Below are 27,282 nucleotides of genomic sequence, written 5' to 3' on the forward strand. Positions count from 1 at the left end.
TGGGTATTAAAGTTGCTTTCATTTCTACTGTTACAAATAGTGATGGTTTCTGGGATGATTAACCTTTACTGTCAACTTGGGTTTACAATCACCTTGAGATAGATGTGCTTCTGGTTTTGACTATGAGGGTGTTTACAGAGGACTTGTTCTGATTATGGGAGGCACTATTCAGGGGCTGGGGACTTGTATTGAATAACAACAACAATAATAATAAAGTGGAAGCCAGTTGAGTGCTGAGAGCCTCATGTTCCTGACACCAAAGTTGTGAGCTGTCCTGGGATATTGGATTATACCTTAAATAGTAAGACAAACTCATCCTCTCTTTACTTCTGTCTTATGTAGTCCAGGCTGTGAGCTGTCCTGGGATATTGGACTATACCTTAAATAGTAAGACAGACTCTTCCTCTCTTGTCTTTACTTTTGTCTTATGTAGTCCAGGCTGGTCTGCAATTCCTGATCCTCCCCTCACACCTTCGGAGTGCTGGAATTACAGCCTTGCATGACACCTGGCTTATTCTGTGATGGGGATCAAAATCTTTTTCTCCTGTTAAGTGATCTGCTTTTGAGCCACAACCATTGTCCTTTCTGGTAGTGGTAGGAGGGTCTCAAGTATTTGGAGGTGACCTTGAACTCTGGATCCTCTGAACCGAGCCTCCTTAGAAATGCGATTACAAGTTGGCACTCCCTTTTTATTTCTAGAGGTGGTCTCTGCTGAACTCACTAGGCTAGATATTCCAAACTGGCTTCCAACTTACAGTAGCTCCCCACCCTCAGCAACCCAAATGGAATTACTCATGTGAGCCACCATGGCTGCTTCATGCTCCTCCCTGCCCCTTGTTTAAATGTTTTTAAATTTGTAGGCAGGGTCTAAGTTGTCTAAGCTGGCCTTGAATTTGGCAATCTTCCTGCTTCTTCTCCCTGAGCAGTTGGAATTGTCTATCCAGCAGGCCAGGCTCTCGCGCATCTTGTGCCTTCTAACTCCAATTCCATCACTTTTTGGGTGTGTCGCGAGTGTGTGTGTGTTGTACCTTCTAACCCCAACTCCGTCACTTTCTGGGAGTGTCGCTTGGTTTTACCGAACCACAGTTTCCTAATTTGTAAAAATGGTGACAACGCCTGGCAGGCAAGAATCAGGTACCAAGGAGCCCGAGCAGTCGCCCTCTAGTATTCGCTCCTGGCCTACCCAAGCTGGCGCAACGCGCTGCTCCGGGTCCACGTGAGAGGCTCCACCCCACGTCGCTCCCAACCAGCCAGAAAGCTCCGTGAGGCGTAGGGCCACGCCCCAGAACGCCTGCCCAATAGGCGCGCTCAATCTTGCGAGGAGTAACGCCCCCTCCCGTTGGAGCAATGAGCGCCGTCCCTGGAGCTGGCTCCGCCCCCGCCGCACGCCACACGCCGCACGCCGGACGCCGGGAAGGTTCAGCGGGGCTGACGCTGAGGTTGCGGAGTAGGCGTCGGGGCGGAGGCCTTGGGTGAGGGCGCGGCGCGGCTTTGGGCCGGGTCGGCTGGGCGGGCGGAGGTGACTTCCGGCGCGCGGCTCCGGAGGCCGGTGGTTCCACTCAGGCCCGGGGCGGGGCGGGGCGGCGGGAGCCGAGCGGCCACCCCGCCCGCGGCCCGCCCTTGGCGTCCGGGGCCTGCGGGCGCGAGCAGCCCAAAGGGCGGCTGCTTCGCTCGCTCTCGGACCCCGGCGAGGGGCTTCGGAAGGTCGCCCGCTGCGCCGGAAGCTCCTTGGCGTCTCGGGAGCGGCGCGGTCTTGATAGTAGCGCTCACAGACTACGGCAGCGCTTCGTGGCGTTCGGCGCTCGGCCCGTGGGCGCGTCGCGGAGCGCTGTGGCGTCCCTGAAACCCGCAGCACTGGGATGGGCAGACGACAGGAACGGGAAAGGTCAGTGGGGCCCTGGCGGCTTCCCGGCGGTGTGAGGTGAGCAGCCGCGGAGACTCGGTGCTGCAATCCTCGTTCCTCTGTCCCTTGCAGGTGCCCATGGCGTCGGAGCGGCGCAAGGTCAAGTACCACTGGGGCAGCACGTCGGAAGGGTGTCCCAGCAAGCGCAGCCGCTCCCGGGAGCCCGGCAATGTGGCCTCCTCCAGCCGACCAGTTCGCAGCTGTGCGTCGCGTCCTCGAGGGGCCAGCAGCCCCCAGAGTCTGAAAGCCCGGCGGGGGAACGATGTGGCCCGCACGCCCCGGAGCTCAGTCCGCCGCCGCACCTCCTCTTCCTCTTCGTCGTCCTCTCTCTCCTCGGGCTCAGGTGCAGGCGGGGCCGCCTCCCCTGGCTTCCTGATTGCGAGCCCTCGAAGGTTCCTGACGTCCAAAGGGTCCGCTTTGCACCCTGCCCGCTCCTCTCTAGAAGAAATGGCTTCTCTTCGGAAGGAAGCTTATAAGGTAGGTGCTGGCGACGTCTAGCAAACGGTGAAGTCTCCTGCACGTGGCTGGAGAGGTGGAGAGGAGGAGAAATTTGGTGGGAGGAAACTAAAAATGAGATCTTTTCGTGTAGGGCCTGGGTGTGTGGGGGAGTGTGTGGGGGAGTCGGGGGTGGAGTTCGGTGTAGAGGGAGTTTTCAAACTTGGTGGCGTTTGCAACTGCCGGAAAGCCGGACAATGTTTGTGGCCTGCCATCCCAAAGGGAACGACTAAAGAGGGCTTGGGGGAATCTCTGGAGAATGTCGGGAGGTGGAATGTTGCTCAGGAGAGAGGATGCAGGTTTTGGTCAGTTTAAAGAATTTGCCCTTGGGCCGGGCGTTGGTGGCGCACGCCTTTAATCCCAGCACTCGGGAGGCAGAGGCAGGCGGATCTCTGTGAGTTCGAGACCAGCCTGGACTACCAAGCGAGTTCCAGGACAGCCTCCAAAGCCACAGAGAAACCCTGTCTCAAAAAAAAAAAAAAGAATTTGCCCTTGGGGCTGGGGAGATGACACATTACAGATTTTGCAGAAGACCCAAGTTCTGAGCCCAGTGCAGGTGGCTCACAACTGCCGGCAATTCCAGCTCCCAGGGATCCCACTCTTTTGACCTCCATGGGCATCTGCATGTGCCACTTACATACACTTAATTAAACATAAAATTAAAAAAAAAGTCTTTGTACTTAGAACAACTATGAATCTCAGCTAAAGAATTGGACTCTTAGTGTGGCTTCTCACCAAAGTTGTGGATTCTGGCATGTTAACATTCTCTTCGGTGGTTTGGTTACAAGGTTTTTTTTTTGGGACAGGGTTTCTCTATGTAGACCAAGCTGTCCTGGAACCCACAAATGCCTGCCTGCTTCTGTCAGGTTTAAAGGCATATGCCACTACACCAGGCTTGTGTGTGTGTGTGATTTTTTTTGTTGTTGTTGTTAGTAACCTTTGGAGATTAACTCACGTCTAGTTCCCCAGTGGAAGCAGGCGAATGGGGTTTGTAAGTTCTTGGAACAGAATGCTTCGAAAGTAGATCCATTTCAGATTTTGAGTAGATTTACTGAGGGCCTGTTTTGTGCCAGGCAGTGTTTCAGGAGTGTGGGATTCTTAACTGTAAAATAAAGATGTTACAGTGTAGGTTTTAGAGCTCTGATAGTCTTAAAAAGTGGGTTGGCATTGTATATGTAGAAGAGTATGTACAAAAAGTCTCATTTGTGGGGAGATGGGTTTGCCCCTAGAGAAACCTTTCCTGATGGTTTCTTTTGGAGATGGACTCATTTACTCTAGGTTGAATTCCATATGTGGCCAAGGATGACCTTTAACTCCCAACTCCTGTCTCCCTTCTGAGTGTTGGAGATACAGGTTTGTGTCACTACATTTGACTTTCTTGGTGGTTCCGTAAGTGCACCAGAGTCTTGGCTGTTTAACCCAGGGAGCTCTTTAACTAAGTTTGTTTTCTTTTTTCTTTATTAAAATTTATTTGTTGTTATTCATGTGCTTGGGTCTTTTGTCTGCATATATGTCTGTATGAGGGTTTCACATTCCGTGTGAGTGCTGGAAATTGAACCTGAGTCCTCTGGAAGAGCAACCAGTGCTCCTAACTGTGGAGCCCCAAGTGTTTTCCTTCTTTCTTTTCTTAAAAAATTATTTATTTTATGTGCATTGGTGTTTTACTTGCATGTATGTCTGTGTGATGGTATTGGAGTCACTGGAACTGGAGTAACAGGCAGTTGGGAGCTGCCTTGTAGGTGCTGGGAATTGAACCCAGGTCCTCTGGAAGAGCAGCCAGTGTTTCATTACTAGTCCATCCACATGGGCTTTGGACTGACACATGCACACTGGGCTTTGTGTGTCCCGTACTTTCAGGTCAGGATGCAGAATGTTCAAGAGGGAAGATGTTTGAACATTTTATTTTATTCCCTGCTGGCATTGGCTTAGGACTTGCATATGCTACATGAGTGCTCTGCTGCTGAGATACACCCCCAGTTCCTGGTTAATAGGCAGTCCTGATGTCCACCTCACTTTGTTCTTTTGTTATTCCTCAAGTCTGAAGTTTATTCTTTTTTTTTTTTTTTTTTGCTTGTTTGTTTTTTGCTCCTGGTACTTGCTCTGTAGACCAGACTGGTCTAGAACTCACAGAGATCCACCTGCTTCTGCCTCTCAAGTGCTGGGATTAAAGGTGTGTTGCACTACAGCCCTTTTGTGTTTTTTTTTTTTCCCTTTTTGTTTTTGTTTTTGTTTCCCAGCTGAGTTTGGCTTTAACTTCTGATCCTCCTGTTCTATACTTCCTGAGTGCTGGAATTAGAGGGGTGTGCCCACCATGCCTGGCATCTTTTTTTTTTTCTTCTTCCAGAGTTGTTCCTTTTCCAAAATAACAAAATAATGTTTATTGGGTTTGAAGAGATGGTTGAGTGGTTAAGAGTACCGACTGCTCTTCAGGTGACACAGAGTCAATTCCCATCACCCACATGGCTGGTAACATCTGTCTGTAACTCCAGTTCCAGGGAATCTAATTCCCATTTCTGTTTTCCATGGGAAGTGGTGTGCAGTCATCCATGCAGGCAAAACACCATGCACATTAAATAAATCTTTTAACAAGTCATTAAAATGTTAATTTTGTGTAGATAGGGGACATTCATGTGGTGATCAGAAGATAACTTTTGGAAGTGGTTCTTCCCCTACCAAATAGGTCCTCAGCATCCAATTCAAGTTGTCAGACTTAACAGCAGGTAGTCCAACTGGTTCCACACTAGGCTAGCTAGCCAACAAACTATGAATCCACTAACTCCACTCTCCTTTTAACATGAAACCATCTCTCCTGCCCCAGGAGAGATGTTTTGGTCTTTGGTTTTTCAAGACAGGGTGTGTTACAGCCCTAACTATCCCGGAATTTGCTCTGTAGGCCAGGCTGGCCTTGAGCTCACAAAGATCCACCTGCCTCTGCCTCCTGAGTGCTGGGATTAAAAGGCATGTGCCACCACCATCCAGCAATAAACCCATTTTTTTATTTGTGTGTGTCCATACAACAGTGTTTGAATGGGGTCAGAAGACAACTTTCAGCAATGGCTCTCCCACCGTCGGTATTGAACTCGGGTTGTAAGGCTTTGCGGCAACTGTTTTTGCCTGTTGAGCTGCCTTTCTGGTTCAGTAAACTTGTTTTCTTCCAAAAAAAATTTAGCAGAATAACAGTAGTGGCTTCCACATTAGGGCCTGTGACTTTCACAGCCACTGGCTTTTGCAGTACTGGATGTGAATTATCTTCATTTGAGCTGGCCTTAACTGCAGTCAAAAACCGGTTAGCTATTCTTTTAATAGTAATGCCTCTGTTATACTAGTGGGTATATCTTATTTGACAGGTCAAGAGTGTGCACTATAAGACCATTGATGACAATTCTCTCCCAGCAACATGAGTATCCCCATCTGGCATTGTGAAAGCTAGCCATTAGGGAGAAAAGTTCTAACTTCATTTTTCTGTGGCATGCAACCAGAGCATATTATGGTTATGCAATATGGACTTCCTTTTTCTGAGCTTATTAAATTGCAGTTGTGTGTGTGTTTGTGCGTCTGTTTCTGGCACATGAGGAAGTAAGTCAAAGGACAACTTACAGGAATTGGGTTCTTTCCTTCTACCATGTGGGTACTGGGAGTAAAACTAAGATCATTAGGCTTAGTAGAAAGTGACTTTATGTTGGTGAACTATCTCACTTGTTTTTTTAATTTTTATTTTAGGACACCAATTTTTAATATATAACTCAGGCTTACCTGGAACTCAATATGTAGCCCAGGCTGACTCACATTCAGTGATCCTCCTACTTTAGCCAAGTGCTGTGATGATAGGTGTGTGCCACTATGTCTGGCCTGAGTGAGTATATTTACTTTGAGAGGAACTTAATATAAACGTTCAAGCGGCAGTAGCTGTAGAATGCCCTAGGATCATATATGTTGTGTTTTACAGCTGGGGGGGTTTGATGTTTCTTTGCATTTGTGAGGGCTCCAGTTTTCTATCATGCTGGACTAAGAATGGACCTCAGTGTTAATACAAACTAATAGTCTAGTTTATTCGCTGTGGACTCCTGCAGTGAGTGGAAACAGAAGAAGAAAATGGGGCTGAGATACTTAACTACCTTTGTTTCAGGAGGTGGGGGATGACTTGGTACATCCTTATGTCATCTTTGGGAGAGCATCCTAACAGCAGGGTTACAGCTTGGGGAAAGAGTTAGTAGAAGACTTGAAGGAAGATTAGTCCATAGGGGCAGAACTTACTTAGCACTAGGGGACTTGGGTACCTTGGGCCAGCCCTTCTCCTTTCTGGGGTCTTAGGTTTCCTGTTTTTTGTAGTGGACTGGGCTAGCTAGTTCCAGTGGGAAAACATTGATTTGTTATTTTATCTATTGTGAAGTATGTCATTGCTTCCCATCTCTCAGTATATAGTGCAGCTATACTATTACTTTCCCTGTCCACTGAGGTAAGAAGATGCCATGATGCACTTTAGAAGTGAATTTTAAATAAGTGACTAAAGCATTATTATTTTAGCTTTCTACAGTAGAATAGGGAGAAGCTACTGTCTGGGTGAATCTTACCTTTGTCACACTCACTTTCCCTTAGGCTGATGGAGCTACTAGTGACTTGTCATTGGCTAAGTGCTGCAAATATGAAATTGTTCTTAGAACAAACCTTTGAAAGTTTCTTTTTAAATTCCAGGCTGATTCTAAGGATAGTTCTTGTCAGTCTATGAACTCTGAATTTGCAACTGAAGCTGAGGGTCAGAGTGATGCTATGGAGGAACCCAACAAGTTCCAGAAAAGGAAGAAGGACAGGCTTCGAGACCAGGGCTCAACAATGATCTACTTAAAGGCCATCCAGGGCATCCTGGGGAAGTCGATGCCTAAGAGGAAGGGAGAGGCTGTCACCACTCGGATGAAGACGAGCTTGGAAGAATATCCAAGCAAGGAAGGACCAACCAGGAATGTGGAAGGACCATCCAGGAGCAGGGAAGGGCCCTCGGTCAAGAGTGGGGAAGGACTGGCCAGGAGCAATGAAAGATCTGCCCGGGGCATTGAAGGACCAGCCAGGAGTATTGAAGGACTCTCCAGGAGTGTGGAAGGACCAGCCAGGAGCCGGGAAGAACTGGTTAAGAGTGTTGAAGGACCAGCTGAAAAGGTTACAGTTACTGTACCTCAGAAGGAAGAGTCATCTACAAAGGTCAGGGTAAAGAAGGAAGAGTCTGTGCTAGATAGGAGTAGCTTCTGTAACAGAAGAGTGATTATAGACTCTGTGAAGAAAACTAGTGAGGAGCAGCTTGGTGACCAAAGGACAGTCATTGACAAACCCTCTCCAGCCCTAGAATTTTTTGATGACTCGGACTCTCATGCAGATATTCAAAAGGTAAATGAGCACACATCAAACATCTGGGTTTTGAATTCTCTTGATTATGTATATTTGGCATTTAGTCTTTTTTTTTTGGAGACAGGGTTTTTCTGTGTAGCTTTGGAGCCTATCCTGGTACTTGCTCTGTAGACCAGGCTGGCCTTGAACTAACAGCCTGCCTCTGCCTTCCAAGTGCTGGGATTAAAGGCATGTGCCACCAATGCCTGGTGCATTTAGTCTTTCGAATTTGATCCTAAGTGATAGAGATACTATTCTTGGTATCATCTCTCCTCCTGACCTGTGTCCACCACCATGCTGAGGATCAAACTCAGGACTCTAGGCATACTAGGCAAGTTTTACCTCTAACCCTAACTCCTAGCTCCCAGAGGATAGAAATTAAAAGCAATACTTGATTTAACATGTACTCCAGGAAATTAGTGCCTCTCTTTCATCATTCCTTTTAGTTATTAATAAATTTTGATTGGCTTTTAAAAAAATAAAAAATTCTATTAAATGTGATAGGGTGTAGGTTTGTTTGCATTGAAAAAGACCAGCATGATAGTGGCTTAAACAAAACTGAATTTTGGCTTAATAAAGATGGGCTCTAGCCGGGCGTTGGTGGCGCACGCCTTTAATCCCAGCACTCGGGAGGCAGAGGCAGGCGGATCTCTGTGAGTTCGAGGCCAGGCTGGACCGACAGCCTCCAAAACAGAGAAACCCTGTCTCGTAAAGCCAAAAAAAAAAAAAGATGGGCTCTTGTTGCACTCTGTCTTGATGCTCTGCCCTGCTAAATGTAGTATCCATCTTTTAGCCTGAGGTGGGGGCACTGATAGAATTGACTTTGTTACACAGATATTGGCCAGTAGAAAGCAGATGAGAGAAAAGGAAATGTACTTTTTTTCTCTTGAGAAAACAGTTAACATCTAGCTTCAAAAAAGTATGAGAAATTCTGCATTGAGCTCCATGTTCAAACATTAGGTTCCAGAAGTCTTTATCTGAATCTAATTGCATTGCAAAGGCTTTGCTTCTAAACCACATAGTTAGGTTAAGTTTATACTCCCTGGCATACCTCAGAGTGGACTTAAGGTCTGAGTGAATTCTGGAGGGGAGAGTCCATTTTGGAACCACAGCACCGGATGAGAAAGGGGTTTGCCATAGGACGGCTAACTTGTTGCTTTTCTTCTCTGCAGCACACAGACAGAGAGGTGGTGATTGAGCATCCCTCTTCAGGGAGTGACTGGTCAGATGTGGATGAGCTGGCCACTGTGAGGTTTTCCCAAGAGGAGCCTGTCTTGCTGAAACACTCAGCAGTTCCAGAATCTTCTTCCTTCCCTACTGACTATGTTATGTACCCTCCTCATCTATATAGTAGTCCATGGTGTGACTATGCCAGCTACTGGACTAGCAGCCATAAGACTCCTGGTTATCCATTGGTGGGATCCAGCAGCCATGACTCAGCACTGGCTGAGAAGAGCCCCCAGGACCTTTTGAGTGTTCATTCCTTTAAATCCACAGTGAATACCCAGAGTATCTCCAAAGACCTGGACATTGCCCAGGAAGGCAGGTCCCAGAATTCCCATTCACTTCAATTCTCCAGAAACACAGAGGAGGAGGAGGTAAAGGGGAAAAGGACATTCCGAGAGGAGACACCACCTCCTCGCCACACCAGAGAACATATATCCAGCTCCTTGCCAAGGAGCCACCGGGAGATGAGCCTGGATGAGGGCTTTATTGATACCCACTGTCACCTGGACATGCTGTACTCCAAGCTGTCTTTCAAGGGGACCTTTACAAAGTTTAGGAAAATTTATAGCACTTCCTTCCCTAAGGAGTTTCAGGGCTGCATCTCTGACTTCTGTGATCCAAGGACACTGACTGATGGCCTATGGGAGGAACTCCTGAAAGAAGATCTGGTTTGGGGGGCCTTTGGCTGTCACCCTCATTTTGCTCGCTACTATAATGAGAATCAAGAAAGAAAGCTTTTGCATGCCTTACGGCACCCCAAGGCTGTGGCGTTTGGAGAGATGGGCCTGGACTACTCTCACAAGTGTACCACACCAGTTCCTGAACAGCACCAGGTACTGCCTCTCTAGTCTGCTTTCCCTGTACATTTCCTTTGTGGTTGAACCTCCCAGTAAGGGCTGTTCTGCATTTAGAACTCCTGGAATGCCATTCTTCAACTGTTTTTCAGAACTTTTTTTTTCTTTTTAGAAACAAGGTTTCTCTGTATAGCCCTGGGTGTCTTTGAACCATAGACCAGGCTGGCCTGAGATCCACTTGCCTCTCCCTCCCAAGTGCTGTGATAAAGTGACCTTTTTTTTGCCACTATGTTAAACTGGCCTTGAAATCATGATCCTTTTGCCTCAACCTCGGCAGTGCTTGCCTCCACTTCCTGAGTAATAATGATTAAGGCATGTGCCAACAAATCTGACTTTTTGGTTTTTGGAGACAGGGTTTCTTTGTGAGGCCATGGCTATCATGGAACTCATTCTTAAGACCAGGCTGGCCTCAGACTCACAGAGATCCACCTGCCTCTGCCTTTCTAGTGCTAGGATTAAAGGCGTGCATTGGCACGAATGGCTACATCTGAGTTATTCAGCACTTTTATAAAGTAAGATGGAGATGAGGCATTTTGAGACTTTTTAAACATATTTATTTATTCATATGTGTGTGTTCATGTGCATGCACATTGTCTTGGTTAGTGGAGGTCACGGGAGTTGGTTTTCTCCTTCCGCTGTGGGTCCTGGGGATTGAACTCAGTTGTCAGGTTTGGTAGCAAGTATCTTTATCTGCTAGTTCATCCTCCTGACCTTTATTGAAATAACTGTTTGTAAAGGTCCATTTAAATTTTAGTGATGTGTATGTTTCCATATATAGATATGTACATGAGTGCAGTGCCTGAGAAGGCCCAAAGAGGGTGTTAGAACCCCTGGTGGAGGAGTTCTAGGTCTTTGTGAGCTGCTTGACATGGTTTCTGGGAAATGAACTCAGGTCTTCAGGAAGACCAGGACATACATGCTGTGTCATCTCTCCAGATACCTGTTTTGAAAAGTACTACTACTACTTGGTTTTTCTGAGACAGGGTTTCTCTGTATAGCCCTGGCTATCCTGGAACTCTGTAGACCGGGCTGGCCTTGGACTTAGAAATCCACTTGCCTCTGCCTCCCAAGTACCACCGCCCTCTTGAGGGTTTCTATCGCTGTGATAAACAAAGACCAAAAAGAAGCCAAGAGTAGGAACCTGGAGGCAGGAATTGAAGCAGAGACCATAGAGGAATGCTGCAGATTGGTGTGCTCATCTTTCTTTCTTATATACTCTAGGACTGACAACCTAGGGGTAGTGCTACCCACAGTGGTCTCAAATTAACTATCACTCAAGGAAATAATCCACAGGTCATTTTCTCAAGGTTTACTATTTCCAAATGACTCCAGCTTCTGTCAAATTGACAAAACTAAGCAGGACAGTCCCTGTAGCACAGGTTAGATGTACCAGGGGAAGAGGAGGAGTTCAGGAAGCTCATCCTTGCAATGTCACACAGTTGTACAGCTGATGTTTACTGGATGCTTGGTGCCAGGAACCCTGCTAAAAGAACTTGACAGTACCTAAGTTCTTTGTTAAGTATGAGGGGCTCAGATCGCACCTGCAGTCCCAGAATCATTCTGCTCAAGCTGAACTTGGCTAGTGTTCCGGCTGTTACTTGCTTTGGTGAGATGAGACTCAAATGAAACATAATGAGTAAGGAAGTAGATTGCTGACTGGAGAAGGGCGGAACACACACATGAATGTGAAACACTTTATCACCTTAGATGCTTCTGTCAACATGGAGGATGCTAAGCTGGAGAGGGGAAGTGGATGCTGTGTGTGTGTGTGTGTGTTTTTTTTTTTTTTTACATAAACCTTAAATTACACAAAGTGAATAGTGACCAGCAAGCAGCTTGTCTGCACCGGCCTGAAAGTTTTACTTGGTGAGGAAGAAGAACTCAGGGAAGGCTTGTGTCTGGCAGTATTGGGAGGGGTCCTACCTGACAGAGTATGAGTACTTGAGCTCTTATCATGGGCCATGCTTGGGTAGCTGGAGGGTGAGGGAGTGAAGCTTAGTTTTGTTACTTGCTACTTACCGTACTTCCTGAAGGATTGAGGAAATAGAGGGGGGAAAATGAGGAAAGTGGGTCCAATAGTTCTCATTAAGTCTTTCCTTGTTTTTATCTGTGTGATCACTGATTTAACTATTTAACTTCCAAGTATTAGGCCCTACATATCTCCTGAATACATTGCACAGACATTAAGAGGATCATAATTCTTTGAATGAAAAGCCAAGAAGAATGGAGTCTGTCCCTACCTACCTCACTGAACTCTGGGTATCTGTGCCTCTATTTGTGTTCTCCTGGAATTAATTATTGAATTAATAAAGATGCAAGAAAGGCTTGGTTCCCCTAGGAAAGCACTTATCAGCCAAGGACCAAAGTGTAGCTAAACAGGAGAGAATGCTGGGGTAAATAACACAGGTGTACATCCTTTATTTTTGTTTTGTTTGACCCTGCATGCTAGGGTTTTTTTTTTTTTTTCTCTTACTGTTTTTTGTTTTTATAATTTGGATGTGTGTGTCAAGCTATTGTATATTTAATATTCGGCCTCTTGGTAAGTTGCAAAGGACAATTGGTGGTGTGTCTTAAAATTACCTGTCAAAGATTCAAGAAAATATTTGTTGTGTGTAAGTAGGTAGTCCCACCCTCCTCATGCAGGAGATAGAATTTAGGGCCTTGGGAGATGTGCTACTACAGCTTTAAAATTGTGCCTTGCAACAATTTTAAGAAAAGAAAATAGAGTCATGAGATAGCTGAGTGGTTAAGAAGATATGCTGTACAAGCATGAGACCTGAGTTCTGATTCCAGCGTCAATGTAAAAATAATATGATTTGTGTCTGGTTATTATCCTGTGCTTAATACTTAAGGATGCCAGATGGCTTAGTGTGTAAAGAGCCTGATGACCTGAGTTTTTTCTTTTGGACCCACTTGGTGGAAGGAGAGTTGTCTTCTGATCTACCCTCACCTTAAATAAGTAATAAAGGTGTAATAATGTTTTTAAAAAGTTAAAAGCTGTATTAGAATTGATACTGGCCTGTGCCCCGTTTTGAGATTATTTGGCACCTGCTTTAGACATGTAAATGTCATTCTTAAGTGGATGTTACCGAAAGTGTATTGTTACTGTCACTCAAGATGCAAGCATGAGCTATGCTGCACAGCTAAAATAATTGCTATGGAAGTGTCATGTGTCAGGTGAGGCAATTTGCTGAACAATTCTGGTACTATTTATTCTAAACTTGGCCATGGTAGAGGAAAGAGATTTAACTCTACTTGTTTGCTTACATTATTGCTTTGGAGCCTATCCTGGAGCTTGCTCTGTAGACCAGGCTGGCTTCAAACTCACAGAGATCCGCCTGCCTCTGCCTCCCGAGTGCTGGGATTAAAGGCATGCGCCACCAAGCCTGGCATTTGCTTATATTATTAACTGTGGATTTTACCAGTTCTACAGAATGAAGTAGATCCACAGGTACTTAGAAAGACATTCAGGAATTGTGAACCCTAAGACCTAGACGTTGTTGGTGTGAGTGAGTCTACAACTCTTGCATAGAGAAAGTTCTGGAGGGTGGTTGCCTCTTCAAAGTAGAGGTGTGAGGTATTGGGCTGAAGTACAGCAAATTGGAATTATACACTCTAAATCTCTGCTCCTGCACCCTTACACATTGCCAGCTGCTTAGGGAAGCAAAGTAGGGGTTATCTCTAGCTCTGGGTTACTGCCTTCTAGGCTGGCCACAGTGCCTGCCCAGGGAAACCAGTGAGGATTGCAAGTTGTTAAGCAGCACAAGGGCTTTGAGGACTCGGCAGTGTAGGAAGTACCAGTAGATGGTACCTTTGTTTACAATTGTGTTGTATAGTGTAGTTTAGAAGCAATGAATTAGAGACAGAAGTAACAGACTGAAGGGCCACTGATCAGATGCTGTCGCTTTGCTTTCTCTCAGGTATTTGAGAGGCAGCTGAAGCTGGCTGTGTCTCTGAAGAAGCCCTTGGTCATCCACTGCCGTGAAGCTGATGAAGATCTGTTGGATATCATGAAAAAATTTGTGCCCTCTGACTACAAGATCCATAGGTTAGGAGCTGCAGCTTCAGTGGGCACATGGGCACTCCTGAACTAACTGCAGATGAAACTCAAGGAAATCATGCTGTTTGGGTGTTTTTTGAGGCCTTTTGTGATCTGAACCCTTGTTCTATTTTTAAAGTAACAAACTTTCTTTTAGATTTTCGTACATGAGTACTTTGGTTATTTGTTTGTTTTTTGTTTTGTTTTTCCAGATAGGGTTTCTCTGTATAACAGTCCTGGCTGTCCTGGAACTCATTTTGTAGACCAGGTTGTTCTCAAACTCTTAGTGGTCTGCCTGTTTCACCCTCTAAGTGCTGGGATTAAAGCCATGCACCATCACTGCCCAGCTTTATTTTTTATTTATTTACTATTTTTCAAGACAGGGTTTTTCTGTGTAGCTTTGGAGCCTGTCCTGGAACTCTCTGTAGACCAGGCTGGCCTTGAACTAACAGAAATCCATCAGTCTCTGCCTCCTGAGTGCTGGGATTAAAGGTGTGCACCACCACTGCCCAGAATGAGTACTTTATTTACATCATTTCTATCTCTTCTATCATATTACATTTAAAAAACATTTGCAAATTTTGAGAAAGGGTATTGAAAGCCTGGGGGTAGCCTGGGACTCATGAATATCTCCTTTCTTCAACCAGAGTTCTAGGATTACAAAGTATGCCACCACATCTGCCTTCCTATGTGTTTTTAAGTATCTTTTTAAGAGAATTAAACATAAAGTAGACTCATATGAAACTTCTGGTAATTGAGCAGTCTTTGCTTATACAACTGTGACTTTTTAACAGTTTAATTTAATATCCTTTAATCACAACTGAGCTAGAAAGGGCTTCCTGGTCTCAAATGTGGGAGAGACTGCTTTAGGGTGTAGTAACTCAGCATACTGAGACCCTTCCAAGGTTTCTGAAAAAGTACTTCTTATATTTCTTTTCCTTACTTGAACTTGAAAGCTCTTTTTTGTTTTGTGATAGGTTCTCACTTTAGCCCAGGCTAGACTTCAGATATATAGAGGAGGATCACCTGAATCCTCTTGCCTCTGTCTCCCCTCTGCTGGGATTATAGGTATGCACCACCATACCTGACTGAAAACTCCATTTATCCCAGGTATCATTAAAGGATCAGGCCGTGCTTTATTTACCTCAGTGGCAACCACAGTCTTAATCTAGAGAACTCTCTTGCATTCCTACATTGCATGTACCAGGCATGGCCCCACTCTGGGGAAGCCATGGAGGCTGTAGAAGCTAGACCAAGGCTACTGGTGGCATTAGTATTCAGAGTGCGGGACAGAGGTGGACATGGATATAGAGGGAGCTCAGGTAGGGATCCTTTAGTCTGACTGCAGGCAGTCAGGATGCCTGAGTGACCTGTTTTTCTGTGCAGAAGGGATGAATAGAATTTGGGGAGGCTGGAAGTGAATCTAGATCTTGTTAGATGGCAGGAGGGAATGGACTTTCAGTCACTGTGCTGCTACCCACTGGGTACTAAGTGGCTGAGGTGCAGTGAGAAATGGTTGGTTGGGTTTTCAGGGCGTTGGCAATGGCTGTCTTTAAAGGGACAGCTGGACCAAAGCTAAGACAGTTTGATGGGGAGTTGTGGCTGCAGGAAGCCCAGAGTTCCTGATGAGTTGACAGTAGTTGTTGTCCAAGAACATGAACTGTTGTCACATTTAAGAAGAAAAATTTTAATTTCAGTACTTGAAAAGCAGAGGCAGATGAATATCTGTGAGTTTGAGGCCAGCTGGTCTACATAGTTAGTTTCAGGACAACCGGGGCCATGTAGAGAGACTCTGTCTCAATAAATTGGGTGGGGAGATCCCCCCATTTTCATTTGGCCTTTTATTTCCTTTTAGTGCATCTGACAGCACAGGCATGATTTTTCCATGCTGTAGTTGTGACCTTGGGAGGGCTGGTCTTTTTCTTCTGTCTTCTTTCCCACAATTCTCCAGCCTGTGCCATGACTGTAGTTGTGTCAGATGGCTGCGTAGATTGTGGGATGGAGGTGGGACTGGTGGTACCCAGTATCTGAACTTCATACCAGCTTGTCTGCTGTGATTGTACTGGCTTCTTTCTCAGCTTGCTCTGGAGAAAAGCTGCTTGGTGCAAGTTTTTCTCCTCTAGGGTCCACTAATGGGTGCTTTAGGCCTGGAGGCAGCTAGGGGCTGTTGCTGAGGCCTGGGAGCAAGCCCTGAACCATACTCTCCTACAGGCACTGCTTCACTGGCAGCTACTCAGTCATTGAGCCTTTGTTGAAGTACTTCCCTAACATGTCGGTGGGCTTCACAGCAGTACTGACCTACTCCTCCGCCTGGGAGGCCCGAGATGCTCTTAGACAGATCCCATTGGAGAGGATCATTGTGGAAACAGATGCACCCTACTTCCTCCCTCGCCAGGTAGGACTGTCTTCAGACCGACTTAAGGCACTGAGGCGAGTTGGTGGGAGACTGGCTGGGCCCAAGTCCCAGTGACTTCCTGATCATACCTTGTGCGGTATAGGTGTCTCCCTGTTGTTACTCTGTAGAACCAAAAGTCCTGGGGGCTGAGAAGCTGAAGGGTAACCACTCTCTTCCAGGCAGTGCAAAGCCCTACCCTGTAGAGGGTAGTCCATGGAAGCGTGGGACCCCGCTCACCCAGAGCCCCCCATGACTAGGACTCTCCCTGCACCTGCAGGTAAAGGGGTCTCTACAGGGCAGCCCCAAAGAGGTCCTTGCTGGATGTGGGATGGGGGACACTCTGTGACATGTGTTCAGAAGGCACAGCAATAATGTGAATGCTTGATGTCTTCCAGGTGCCGAGAAGTCTTTGCCAGTATGCCCATCCAGGCCTGGCCTTGCACACAGTTCGAGAGATTGCCAGGGTCAAAGAGGAGTCACTTTCCCGTACTCTGGCGGTCCTCCGAGAGAACACCAGTCGCCTCTACAGTCTTTGAGCAGGGAGCATGAGCAGGCATCTTCTGGCAAAGGTCATAAGAGCCACATGTTTCTCAGCAGTCAGCCATGGGAGTCTTTGGCTGTTTTGGTGTAAACTATTAACTAGCATATCCAACCTGAAATCTGCAGCCAAGGAAAGTTATGAATACAGTATGGAAGTCCATAAACTTACTTAAACTTTGAGATTTATATATTTTGTAACTAGATTGCCTGCTTCTTACATGTGAACTTCTAGATGACCCTGTTACGTACAGTGTTAAAGATTGAACATATCTGGTAGAGAAAGTAAATCAAAGACCAGTAAGATGATTTAGTGGGTAAAGGCATTTCCTGTGCAAGCCTGGTGAACTGAGTTTGATCCCTAGAACCTGAATAAAGGTGGAAAGAGAACCAACTCCATAGAGTTGTCCTCTAACCTTCATGTCTACTGTGGCATGCATCCCTCCTCAGTCATGCATGTTCACAGTAATAATAATTTTAAAAAAATGTAAGTTTTGGGTTGGTATAAAGCCTGGTTTGTTGAGCTTGAACTTGAAACCTTTTCTTTTTTAAACCCTCTAGGATGACCAGTGGCCTGATAGTTTAGGATGGGCTCCATCTGCCTGTGTCCAAGGTGAAGGATGTGTTGGAGATCCTGTCAAAACTCAACAAACCAGGATGGGATGTTACCCTTGGACCCTAATGACAAGGCTTCACCTGCTGTTTGGTGGATGGCTACTGTGGAATGGGTTGGGGAGAAGGGTAGTTTTGCTTGCTGGCCACACGGACCCAGGTAATCAGTGAGCAAAAACATTTGTGACATAAGAGTACAAAGAGTTGGCCAGTCTGGATGACTGCCCAATGGCCTGGGTTTCCCAGCAGTCTGAATAAAGTCACTTCTTTGTCTTAGCACATGTGATGTGTAATCTGGTCCCTGCTTCTCTGTTGGGAGAGGAGCTTCCTCGGGGAGGTCTCTGGGCATTCTCTCCAGCCTTGGTTCAGGTGCAGCCTTACATGGTTGCCACTGGTTCTTGTGTGTGTCTCTGAGGTACTGGTCTTTATGCTCTACTGGTGTTTAATGATATGCCTATGAGGACAAAAGAAAGAGGTCTTCTGTGATAGATGAGCCCCAGAGGATGTAAGGGGTCCTCCTTCAGTAAAGCCCCCTCTGTTAGGTAGCTGAGTATCTGGGCCCCTTTTTGTATTTTTTTTCATAAAACATAGAATATTTCCCTCCTTTCACACTTCTCAGTCTCCCTGTGTCCCCCACCCATTCATGCTGCCATTCCCCAAAGCTTGCCAGGGGCTTTGGCCATGTTGGATTGCTAGCGCTGAGCAAGCAGCCTACAATCTAGGTGTGATTATTCTCTCTTGGCTGCTTTTTGTGTCCTGTTTGTGTTTTAGGAGCCTTCATTTGAGCAGTGTGTGATCTAAATTGGTGGCTTTGTTCTGGTCTTTGTGGTTCCTTGTAGAGTTTGGGTTACTTCAGGCCCTGGAGGTGGTGCTGACTCTGTTATTGGTCCAGAAGGATTAGGTTGTGTAGTCCAGCACTTAACAGTGGTTATTCTAGGTGGCTCTTTATCTTTGAAAAATGCTCTTGAATCTTGTGACGTAAAATAGGTGATGTGATTATCGCCTGTCTGGACTGTCTACCTAACCCTGGAACTCTGTCAGGTCTGGGAAATAGCTTTCATCTCTGTTCACCTCCCTTGGGGCAACAGTGTTTTATCTGTGCTTCATGTTTGTCACTGTGGGAAGAACAGGGGACTTGGCTTCCTGTTTGGAAGACTTGGGTCTGTTCAGTCTGCCACACTACTTTATTGTTACTCAAGCTGTACTGTAGTCATTTCTTGTGCAGCAGGCCTTTGGTAACTTTGAGGGTACTACTAGCCTCACTTTAGGGCATTACTTCTGACTACTACACTAAATTGGAGGTGACTACCTTGCCCAGATGCCTCCTCACCTCTTCTTTGACTCCAGCCTTCTCTTTAAAAGTAAAGGGATGGGACAGGTCCTTAATCCCTTAATTTCCATCCCATGCTCACCTTGCGTATTTAGATTGGCTTGAGTGAGGCAGGAGGCTAGTCCAGTCAGCTTGGTAACATGGTATTCTGTGTGCTGCTTTCTATTGCTGTGTTGATACATTGGCCAAAAACAACCTAGGGAGAAAAGGGATTATTTCACCTGAAGATTACAATCCGTCAATCAGGGAGTCTAGGCAGGAAGTCAGGTAGGAACTAAAGCAGAGACCATGGCTTTCTTAGTTTGTCTCCATATACAACTTGGGACCACCTGCTCAGGTGTGGCATCACCCTTCATTTTCTGGACACTCCCATATCAATCATGATTCGAGAAAGCAACCCATCAGCCTGCCTGCATGCCAGTTGCACGGGAGCATTTTCTCCATTGAGGTTCCCTTTTCCCAGGTAACTTAGCTTGTGACAAATTGACAAACTAATCAACATACCTGGCTGTGAGACTCAGTTCTGTCTAAATAGTCTGCTGCCTTGGAATGAGACTTAGATGTATTTTCTTGGTACTGTGTACCCTCATCGTTGCTTGGATATATTTTATTTCTGCCAGTTGTTAACTTGAAATGTCCTTTCCCACTCACATTCACTTGATGAATTATCAAGAGTGCTTGTTCATCATACACAGACCCTGGATTTACTTCAGCACTGAAAACCCTTATGAAACCCTGGATTATTGGCAGTTGGGCCAATGGAGCAGAGTTAAAATGGAAAAGCCAAAGCTGGTCGTTAGTGGCGCATGCCTTTAATCCCAGCACTTGGGAGGCAAAGGTAGGCGGATCTCTGTGAGTTCGAGGCCAAACTGGTCTACATAGTGAGTTCCAGGACATCCTCCAAAACAATACAGAGAAAACCTGTCTCGAAAAACCAAAAAAAAAAAAAAAAAAGATGGAAAGCCACATGCCTCAAGTCTGAGACTCTGGTTGAGTCTTCAGGTATTTGTTAATTCTCTTATAAGCAGACTTACTGTGGAAATGAACAGAATTAAACTCATCTTTGAATATACACAGTAGGATCATGGAATGGTAGCTATTAGGATAATTGTGTGCCTGTTCTCCAGGCACCCTTGTGCCAGATGCTGGGTTAAGTTTTTCAGTGACTGTGGCAGAGAGGAGCCAGGTAAGTGCAGGTCCTGATGTGGGTTGTACAGTCCCATGTCCACACTGAACCACCTGGTAGGTAGAGTTTGGCCAGAGTGTGCTCAGCATCTGCTTCTTGAAGGAATAACTACAGGGCAATGGCAGAAGAAAGAGAAATACTCATTTTTGGTGAGTGAAGCATCTTGTAAACAACTGTTCATTCAAGTTCTTTTCCTCCATTTGCTAAGTTTCTTCCTTCATTTCTGCTCTCCAGTAAGTTACAGTGGTTACTTGTGACAAAAATGTTACACCTGTGCCATTCTGAGTCAAGACAGGTGCTGTTGGTAGAAAGGCAACAGGGCATTGGTGCTGTTGCATATCTTGGGTTAGATCTAATTGATATCGGTGAGCATTGCAAAGACGGGAGGGAAATTTGAGAAGCTGATGAATGCATTAGTTTTTCTGGTGCTAGGATAAAAACCTTGACCAAAAGGCAAGTTGAGGGAAGAGGCAAATTTATCTTATTTCAGCTCACAGGTTACAGTCTACCTTTGAGAGAAGCCAGGACAGGAACTTGAGCAGACATCATGGAGGAATACTGCTTACTGGCTTTTTTCTTGCTGCTTGTTCAACCTGCTTTCTTATAACCCAGAACCACCTGCCTAGGGGTGGCACTGCTCAAAGTGGGCTGAGCCTTCTCACATCAATCATTAACTAAAAAATGTCCCATGGACTTGCTTAACGAGAAATCTGATGGAGGCATTTTTCTCCCCACACGGTCAAGTTGACAAAAACTGAGCAGCACAGTGAATATCTGTGGGTCTTCATGTTTCCAGGTTTGCCAAGGACCCCACAGCTCTGTGTGCTGTGTTATTTGAACAGGATGCTGGGACTTCTAAGCAAGTCATAGGTTGGGGCTTTGTTTTTGTTTTTGTTTTTTTTTTTCCCGTTTTTGTTTTTTCAAAACAGGGTTTCTCTGTAACAGCTCTGGCTGGCCTGGAACTCACTTTGTAGATCAGGCTGGCCTCAAACTCCTAGAGATATGCCTGCTTGCCTTGCTGTGGTTAAAGGCATATGCCACCATGCCTGGCTACTTGGGGGCTTTGTTAAATGATTCTCTGGAGAAGGACTGGAGTTGGGCCGTGCATTCATTTGTAAGGAGTTACCAGATGGCAATAGCGAGGAGCACCACAGCTCCTGGGCAGGGATGAGTTTAGGTATCATAATGCCTGCCAAGTGTGCTCATCCCTGGTCATCTCATGCCTTGGGTTCTGGTGGCTAAGGCTTCCCTTGAGTAGGTATGTGTCTCCTGCTGCAGCAGTGTTGCCTTGGCTGGGCAACACTGGGTGTACTCCCTCTTTATCCTAAATGCTCACTGGGTCTAAAGATTTGCACTAAGGTGTGAGTAATATTCTTAGTATCTCAACTAAAATTACAGTGGTGGACTTGAGGATCAAGGCTCATGAGCTGTGATCTGGAGTTTGGGAAATACTTTGGGACATATACCTGATATCAGGTGGTGGCCAGCCTTGAGTACATGGGACATTTACTTTGCCAGACTCTCCAGGAGTTTGAGTGACGAATGTGGTAACCTAGCCCTGTATGGTATGGTTGAGAGCCATTGCCAAGTATCCATTCTGATCACCCCAGACAGGTCTTGAGTGTGTTGATTTTGATACTGTCAACTGCATCTTTATGAATGTAGCCATTGGTGGCTCTTTGGAAGCTCCCAGTGTAGCTATTAATTACTCAGGAAGCTCTGCTATGTGGTGAACTGTGTTTGTGGCCTCCAACCCCCACCTTTAGAACCATCTGTCTTATATTCCTTCTGCTGTTTCACTGCTGGAATGAGCAAGGATTCCTTTGGTTTTCAAGCATGCTCTTGCCTTGCTGTAGCTCCTCCCCCCTTTCCTCACGGGTCATAAACTTACAGCATTGTTTCATTTCATTGTTTCAATGATTTTTAAGTAAAATGTAAATTTTACCATGTCGATGAAAATAATTTTTTTTGGTGTTTACGAGACAGGGTTTCTCTGTATTGTTTTAGAGGCTATCGGTCCAGCACAGCCTCGAACTCACAGAGATCTGCCTGCCTCTGCCTCCCTAGTGCTGGGATTAAAGGCATGCGCCACCACCGCCCGGCAAAAATAATTATTTTGAACATTCGGCACACAGCTTGAGCATTTATTCTTAAAGCAGTAGGAGAGTGCTGGGAATTGCAGCGGAGCCTAAGGTTGGATGTGAGTTCTTGCTCAGGAGGAACTCAGTGGGCAGTCCTGTCAGTAGTCACTTGTCAGCTGGTGCTTCTGAAAAGCAAGAGGTCAAGTCAGTCTTGAGGTTCACCCTCTGGCTTGTGTCCTCAAATTTGCTTTCCTTAATCATGGTATGCTGGGAGCAAGTATGTTGTGATGGAGGGTGGGGATCACTGGCCTTGGACTTAGAGGGTGGCATTTGAGTGTGGACTATGCTTTTGGGTAAGTGTCCTTATATTCCCCCATCTTTCCTCATCTGTACAGTGAGATATGTATGATTGCCGTATTTGTGAGGAAGTGCTTAGGGAAAGAATGTGGCTTATTCTTGAAATTTTTGTTTTCTCAGCAATGGAAAAGCTGGGTATTTTTTTCACAAACTAAGAGGGTACTGAAAACCAGGGACACAGCCTAGAGGTAGTGTGCTTGCCTAGTATGTATGAGGCTTTGGGTTTCATCCCATCACTACACAAAAACTCTAAGATACAGCCAGGCATAATAGCATATGCCTTTAATCCAGCACTTGGGATGATGAGGCAGGCAGATATCTGAGTTCCAGGCGAGCCTGGTCTACAGAGCAAATTCCAGGACAGCCAGAGCTGTTACACAAAGAAACCCTGCATTTTCAGTGCCATTGTGGCATATTCCCTTCATGAACTGTAAAGATATGTCAAAGTCAGATAATTTGAAATAAAGGAAATAGGTATCAGTACTACCTTAACAGTTAAAAGAGCTGAGGGTCGGATGAGGCCTATCAGCTAACTAACGTACTAGTTTCTGGAACACAGGCTGAAGATGGACCTGGTGCTCCACCCCTCTGGGCTGCCATATAGACCAGTGCCCTTTCCCATAGATAGTGAGAAAGATTAGAAACTTGAGAGTGGGGTTGGGGAAGAAAATTTGTGTCACTCATAAAATAGGTTAAGCTGCATTCAGATTGACTTACCTTTGACCTCTTCCCAGAGGATGTCCTGAAGAAACTTCCCCAGGGCCCGGCCATGCTGCTGGTACTGAGCTCCTGACAGCTTGATACCCACGTCAAAAGGAGCATTGAACTAGGAGGTAGAGTTGGGAGGGCCTGAGACCTTATCCTGTCTGCCCTGCTCCAAACACCCACCTCTCCCCAGGGAGACCTGGTCATGTTGGCCACTGGATATCTGAGTAGTCTGTGAATGTAATCTTAGAGTCAGTGGGAAGTGCTAACTGGTCTGGTACTTTCCCTGTCCTCAGGGCAGAAGCCCAGAGAGCCTGGATGACCTCTCTGTGTCACAGATAGAGGTGATGGTCAATGATTTAGAAAGCAGGACTCTGAAATCTACCTAGCCCCAAGTCTTTGCTTGGCGTGGTCACAGGCTCTGTCAGGCTGCTAGGCATCAGGTGAGTAGCCTGTTCCTCAGTTTGTTTCGGCCTAGGAAATATGAGTAGGGAGCAGCATAGATGGGAAGTGCTGTGACTTTTAGGGACCTGGGGCCCTTCTAGCCTTCTCTTTAGCAAATGCTAGTTTTTCTTCTCACACTCCATTGTCTGTGAAGCCAGTCAGATCACCTAACCATCATGGAAGAAAACCATACACCCATTAGGGGCATTGCCAGGGCTGACACCCTAGTACTGAATGGTCGGGGGCATGTGAAGTGGCAGCATTTGGTTGTCATACAACCTGGGAAAACCCCTTCTTCTTGATCCAGGGTCCATCTGTTTAGTGTGGTGGAGATAGTTGGTGTTCTGTCTACAGACCCGACTTTGGGGAGAAAACCTTTGAGGAGAGATGAAACCCCAAATGACAGAGTATGCAGTGGTCATACTCTGTGCCCAGCATACTACAGGCTTCTCCCATCTGTTTGTGCCTAGTACATGCTATGTAAGCCAGATGTTGAGTATCATAGGAACTAGGAAATGTTTAATCCTGGCCCTATGCTAAGATTTCTTTCCTATAAGAACTAAGTACAGGACTCTTTTGGCTGGGATAGCCACCTGCCCAGTGTGAACCTGGTTGTCTCAAGACTGTGTCCATGCTGTGTTAGCGAAGGAACCTTGAGGAGCCAGAGGAGTAGTTTTCAGGGTCACACTTCCTGTGGAACAAGGGTTTGAGAAGACACTCGGGCTCCAGAGGGTCACAGACTATGAATTTGGTAATCTTGGCATTGGCATTTGTCCTTGACCAGAGAGGATGATGGGGGAAGGAAACCCAGACCTGATAGTCTTGGGTGAGTTCACCTTTCAACTTGTGTTTCTTATCTACAAAGTTTAGCCAATGATGCCAGCCTTGCTTAGCTTACAGGTTTTTTAAAGTAAATGATCCATGATAACGGTAGAACAGGGCTGGGGATGTAGCACTTGGCAGAGCACACATCTAGCAATTGTGAAGCCCTAGGTTGTGCCCCCTGCTACCCAGTTAATCATGGTTGCTGTGTTTGAAGATGAAGTTTCATGTAGACACACAGTATAGGGACTGGCAATGCCAAATGCTACTTACAGTTCCCAGGGGGAATCCTAGGTGAGCTGCTAAGAGGCACGTATGGGTTCCTTTATTCCTTTCTCCCAATTCTTGAGCTGTTTGTGGTTTTTCTTTACCCCATGCAAAGTTTTTCAAAGCAAAGCCAACTGTATGAGTTAGCTAGCCTGCACTAGCAGCTTGCTCACCTCTCCATAACTAAGGCATCCTGAGAGGCCCTGGGATAAACAAAGACTTCTTCTTTCTTCTGTCTGTGTCTTTTGTGACTCCCTGGCATCGTTGCTGCTCCTGGCTGCCCCCTTGCTACTCTTGCAACATAGTTACCTGTGGACATTTAGCTCTTGGGCCAGAGACCCTGACCCTCTTGCAGAGCTGTTGTTGGACTCTACTTCATGAGAAGCTTGTAAAACCATGCCTTTATTTTATACTCCACCCTACCCCACCCAACTCCCATTACTGTCACAGGAACATACTGGTGCCTGGGTACCAACCCTGATCTCCAGTTCCTCCTCTGTCCCTTCTGCCTGTCCTCTGCCCTCTGGGTGGAGCCAGCCTTCCAGAGATCGTGGCTGCAGTTTGGCCTGTGGCTTCTTGGATTCTTTTCTCTGCTAGAAAGGAAAAGAGGGTCTCTTTACTTTTCTTAAAATTTAGATTTAGGTTTTTTTGTTTTTGTTTTTGAGATAGAGTCTCACTATGTAACCCAGGCTGGCCTTGATTTTGAGGCTTATCTGCCTTTATTTCCCAATGTTGGGATTATAGTGTGCACTACCATGCTTGGATGAGGTTTTCTCTTTAGAGACTTAAATCTGCATATCCTTCCAAAAGCAGAATTGGGCCATATCCAGAGGCCTCCCTTAGGCTGTGAGAAGGCTTGAAGGCCAGAGAGATGGGGCCACTGCTGCTGGTCACAGGGCTGAAACAGACCTTAGGTCAGGGTGGGTATGGGGCTTGTGGAGACAGGCTTACCTGGGCTTTCTGGTGCTCTGGGCTCAGGAAGCTGGAGCCCGTCATGGCCACATCCATCCATAGCACACTGAGGAGTAGCAGACTGCAGATGGTCCCTGAAGACAGCATGGTCTTGGTGCTGGGTACAGATTGCCCTGGGGAGAGAGGGTCTTCTGGTAGCATACCTCATCTCCATGATATGTCTTAGATTTTGCTTAAGTTGGAACCCAAGAAACTTCTAGAAGGAAAGATAGGACCTAGAGTGGGTACTACTGAGTGAAGGCTCTCTTGTCTTAAAAGGGTGGGAAAGCTGAAGGTTGAACTCTTGTCTTTTCTAAACTGTTGAGGCAGAACATGGTGTGCTAGAAGGCTGTGGTGTTCATCCAGTGTCATTTGTCCTAAGTCCTCAGGGGCCTGATGATGGAGCTAGTTCTTTATCCAGCTTTGTCTCAGTAGTCAGACTAAACCTAGGTTGTCCATTGTCCCCTTTGTTCAGTGAGCTCAGTGACACCCAGTGAAAGTAAGTGAATGGCCAGTAGTGAGTAGTTCAGACCCCTATGAGCACATACACATACACACATACACAAACGCACAACACACAGCCTACCTGGAATGCCTCTGAGGATGTGGTGCTGCTGCCTGGCTGCTCCTTATATAGGAAGCCTTGTGTTTGTTCAGATCTGGCAGCCTTATCTTTCAGGCTGTTCTCTTTGTGTGGGCAGTATTGCATTCCTTGGGAACTAATATTCTCTTCCCCACTGTTAAAGAACAACAGTGGCTGTCAGGTACCCTGAGAGGTATTACACGCAGTTTGCTTCTGTTGGGACACCAGCTCCTGATGTGGTACCCATGTGGGCTTGGCCCTGGTAGAGTGTTGGCAGCTCTGAGGTCTGGCTTTATTGTGGTGTGACCTTGGCTTGTCCCCTGCCATGTGAGATGGTGTTGCCACCAGGAGAGCTTTAAGATTTTGTTCATCTTTACCCTGCCACTGAGCTGTTCTGGCTTCCACATACCAATCCCACCTGATTTTGGGGTGTTCCCCAAGATGGGCTGAACTGTCCTCCCAAGGGAGTGAGTATGTGGGTAATGGGGTAATGCTCACCTGGCGGCCATGCTTTATTGGTCTTCTGTGTGGTAAAAAGATGACTGTTTGGTCTTACTGTTGTTGTTTTTTTTTTTTTTTCCGGTTTTTCAAGACAGGGTTTCTCTGTATTGTTTTGGAGGCTGTCCTGGAACTTGCTCTGTAGAACTTGAATTCACAGAGATCCTCCTGCCTCTGCCTCCCGAGTGCTGGGATTAAAGGAGTGTGTCACCAACTGCCGGCTCTTACTGTTGTTTTTGTTTTGGACTGTTGGGCATAGTTCCCAGGGCCTTGTACTTGGTAGGTATTTTCCACTGAACCATACCCCAGCCCAGTCTGGTGTTTGCTAACCTGGCAGCTTGCCTCTCTGTTTGGCAGGTATCGAGGCCCTAGGGACAAGGGATACCCATTGATGAGATGGACCTGGTGATAGGAGTCCTGCAATGTAGCTTTGATGGGACGTTCTAGGAAACCTTCCCACAAAGATCCTCTCCCCCTTGCCTGCTGGTTCTTTGAGGACTGAGTGGGAATACTTTATAACTGATAATGTGGCCTGCAGGAGGCAGCTGTGTTGAACCATGCCTTTGGTTGTGATACACATATGCCAAATTCTGTTGGCCTGGGACTTGGCAACTTCTAGA

General features: G+C 46.2%; 2 protein-coding genes across 5 annotated transcripts; one reads left to right on the top strand and one right to left on the bottom strand.

The window, feature by feature from the left end:
- The first annotated feature begins 1,469 nt into the window (after positions 1-1,469).
- Tatdn2 (TatD DNase domain containing 2) lies at positions 1,470-17,714 on the top strand. 2 transcript variants are annotated; one of them, XR_005873847.1, is made up of 8 exons: positions 1,470-1,885; positions 1,976-2,380; positions 7,091-7,774; positions 8,947-9,834; positions 13,776-13,903; positions 16,106-16,289; positions 16,469-16,566; positions 16,685-16,826. XR_005873847.1 is itself a non-coding variant. In XM_013110487.3 (8 exons), the coding sequence occupies exons 2-7, from the start codon at positions 1,982-1,984 to the stop codon at positions 16,823-16,825; spliced, it is 2,424 nt and encodes an 807-aa protein (XP_012965941.1). In that variant the 5' UTR covers positions 1,480-1,885; positions 1,976-1,981; the 3' UTR covers positions 16,826-16,858; positions 17,388-17,714. The 2 variants fall into 2 exon arrangements, 1 of the variants encoding a protein (XP_012965941.1); XM_013110487.3 differs by lacking the exon at positions 16,469-16,566 and adding an exon at positions 17,388-17,714 and having other exon boundaries at positions 1,480-1,885; positions 16,685-16,858.
- Positions 17,715-22,077: 4,363 nt separating this feature from the next.
- On the bottom strand, positions 22,078-26,765 carry Ghrl (ghrelin and obestatin prepropeptide). Of its 3 annotated transcripts, XM_040737671.1 has the most exons (5): positions 26,168-26,765; positions 25,582-25,715; positions 25,107-25,223; positions 23,110-23,218; positions 22,078-22,220 (listed from the first exon to the last, which is right to left on the bottom strand). In XM_040737671.1, the coding sequence occupies exons 2-5, from the start codon at positions 25,687-25,689 to the stop codon at positions 22,201-22,203; spliced, it is 354 nt and encodes a 117-aa protein (XP_040593605.1). In that variant the 5' UTR covers positions 25,690-25,715; positions 26,168-26,765; the 3' UTR covers positions 22,078-22,200. The 3 variants fall into 3 exon arrangements, with proteins under 3 accessions (XP_040593605.1, XP_040593604.1, XP_040593603.1); XM_040737670.1 differs by lacking the exon at positions 26,168-26,765 and having other exon boundaries at positions 25,107-25,220; positions 25,582-26,127; XM_040737669.1 differs by lacking the exon at positions 26,168-26,765 and having other exon boundaries at positions 25,582-26,111.
- Between the last annotated feature and the right edge of the window lie 517 nt (positions 26,766-27,282).

The sequence above is a fragment of the Mesocricetus auratus genome, unplaced genomic scaffold (assembly GCF_017639785.1).
Source record: "Mesocricetus auratus isolate SY011 unplaced genomic scaffold, BCM_Maur_2.0 Super-Scaffold_100676, whole genome shotgun sequence".
NCBI lineage: Eukaryota > Metazoa > Chordata > Mammalia > Rodentia > Cricetidae > Mesocricetus > Mesocricetus auratus.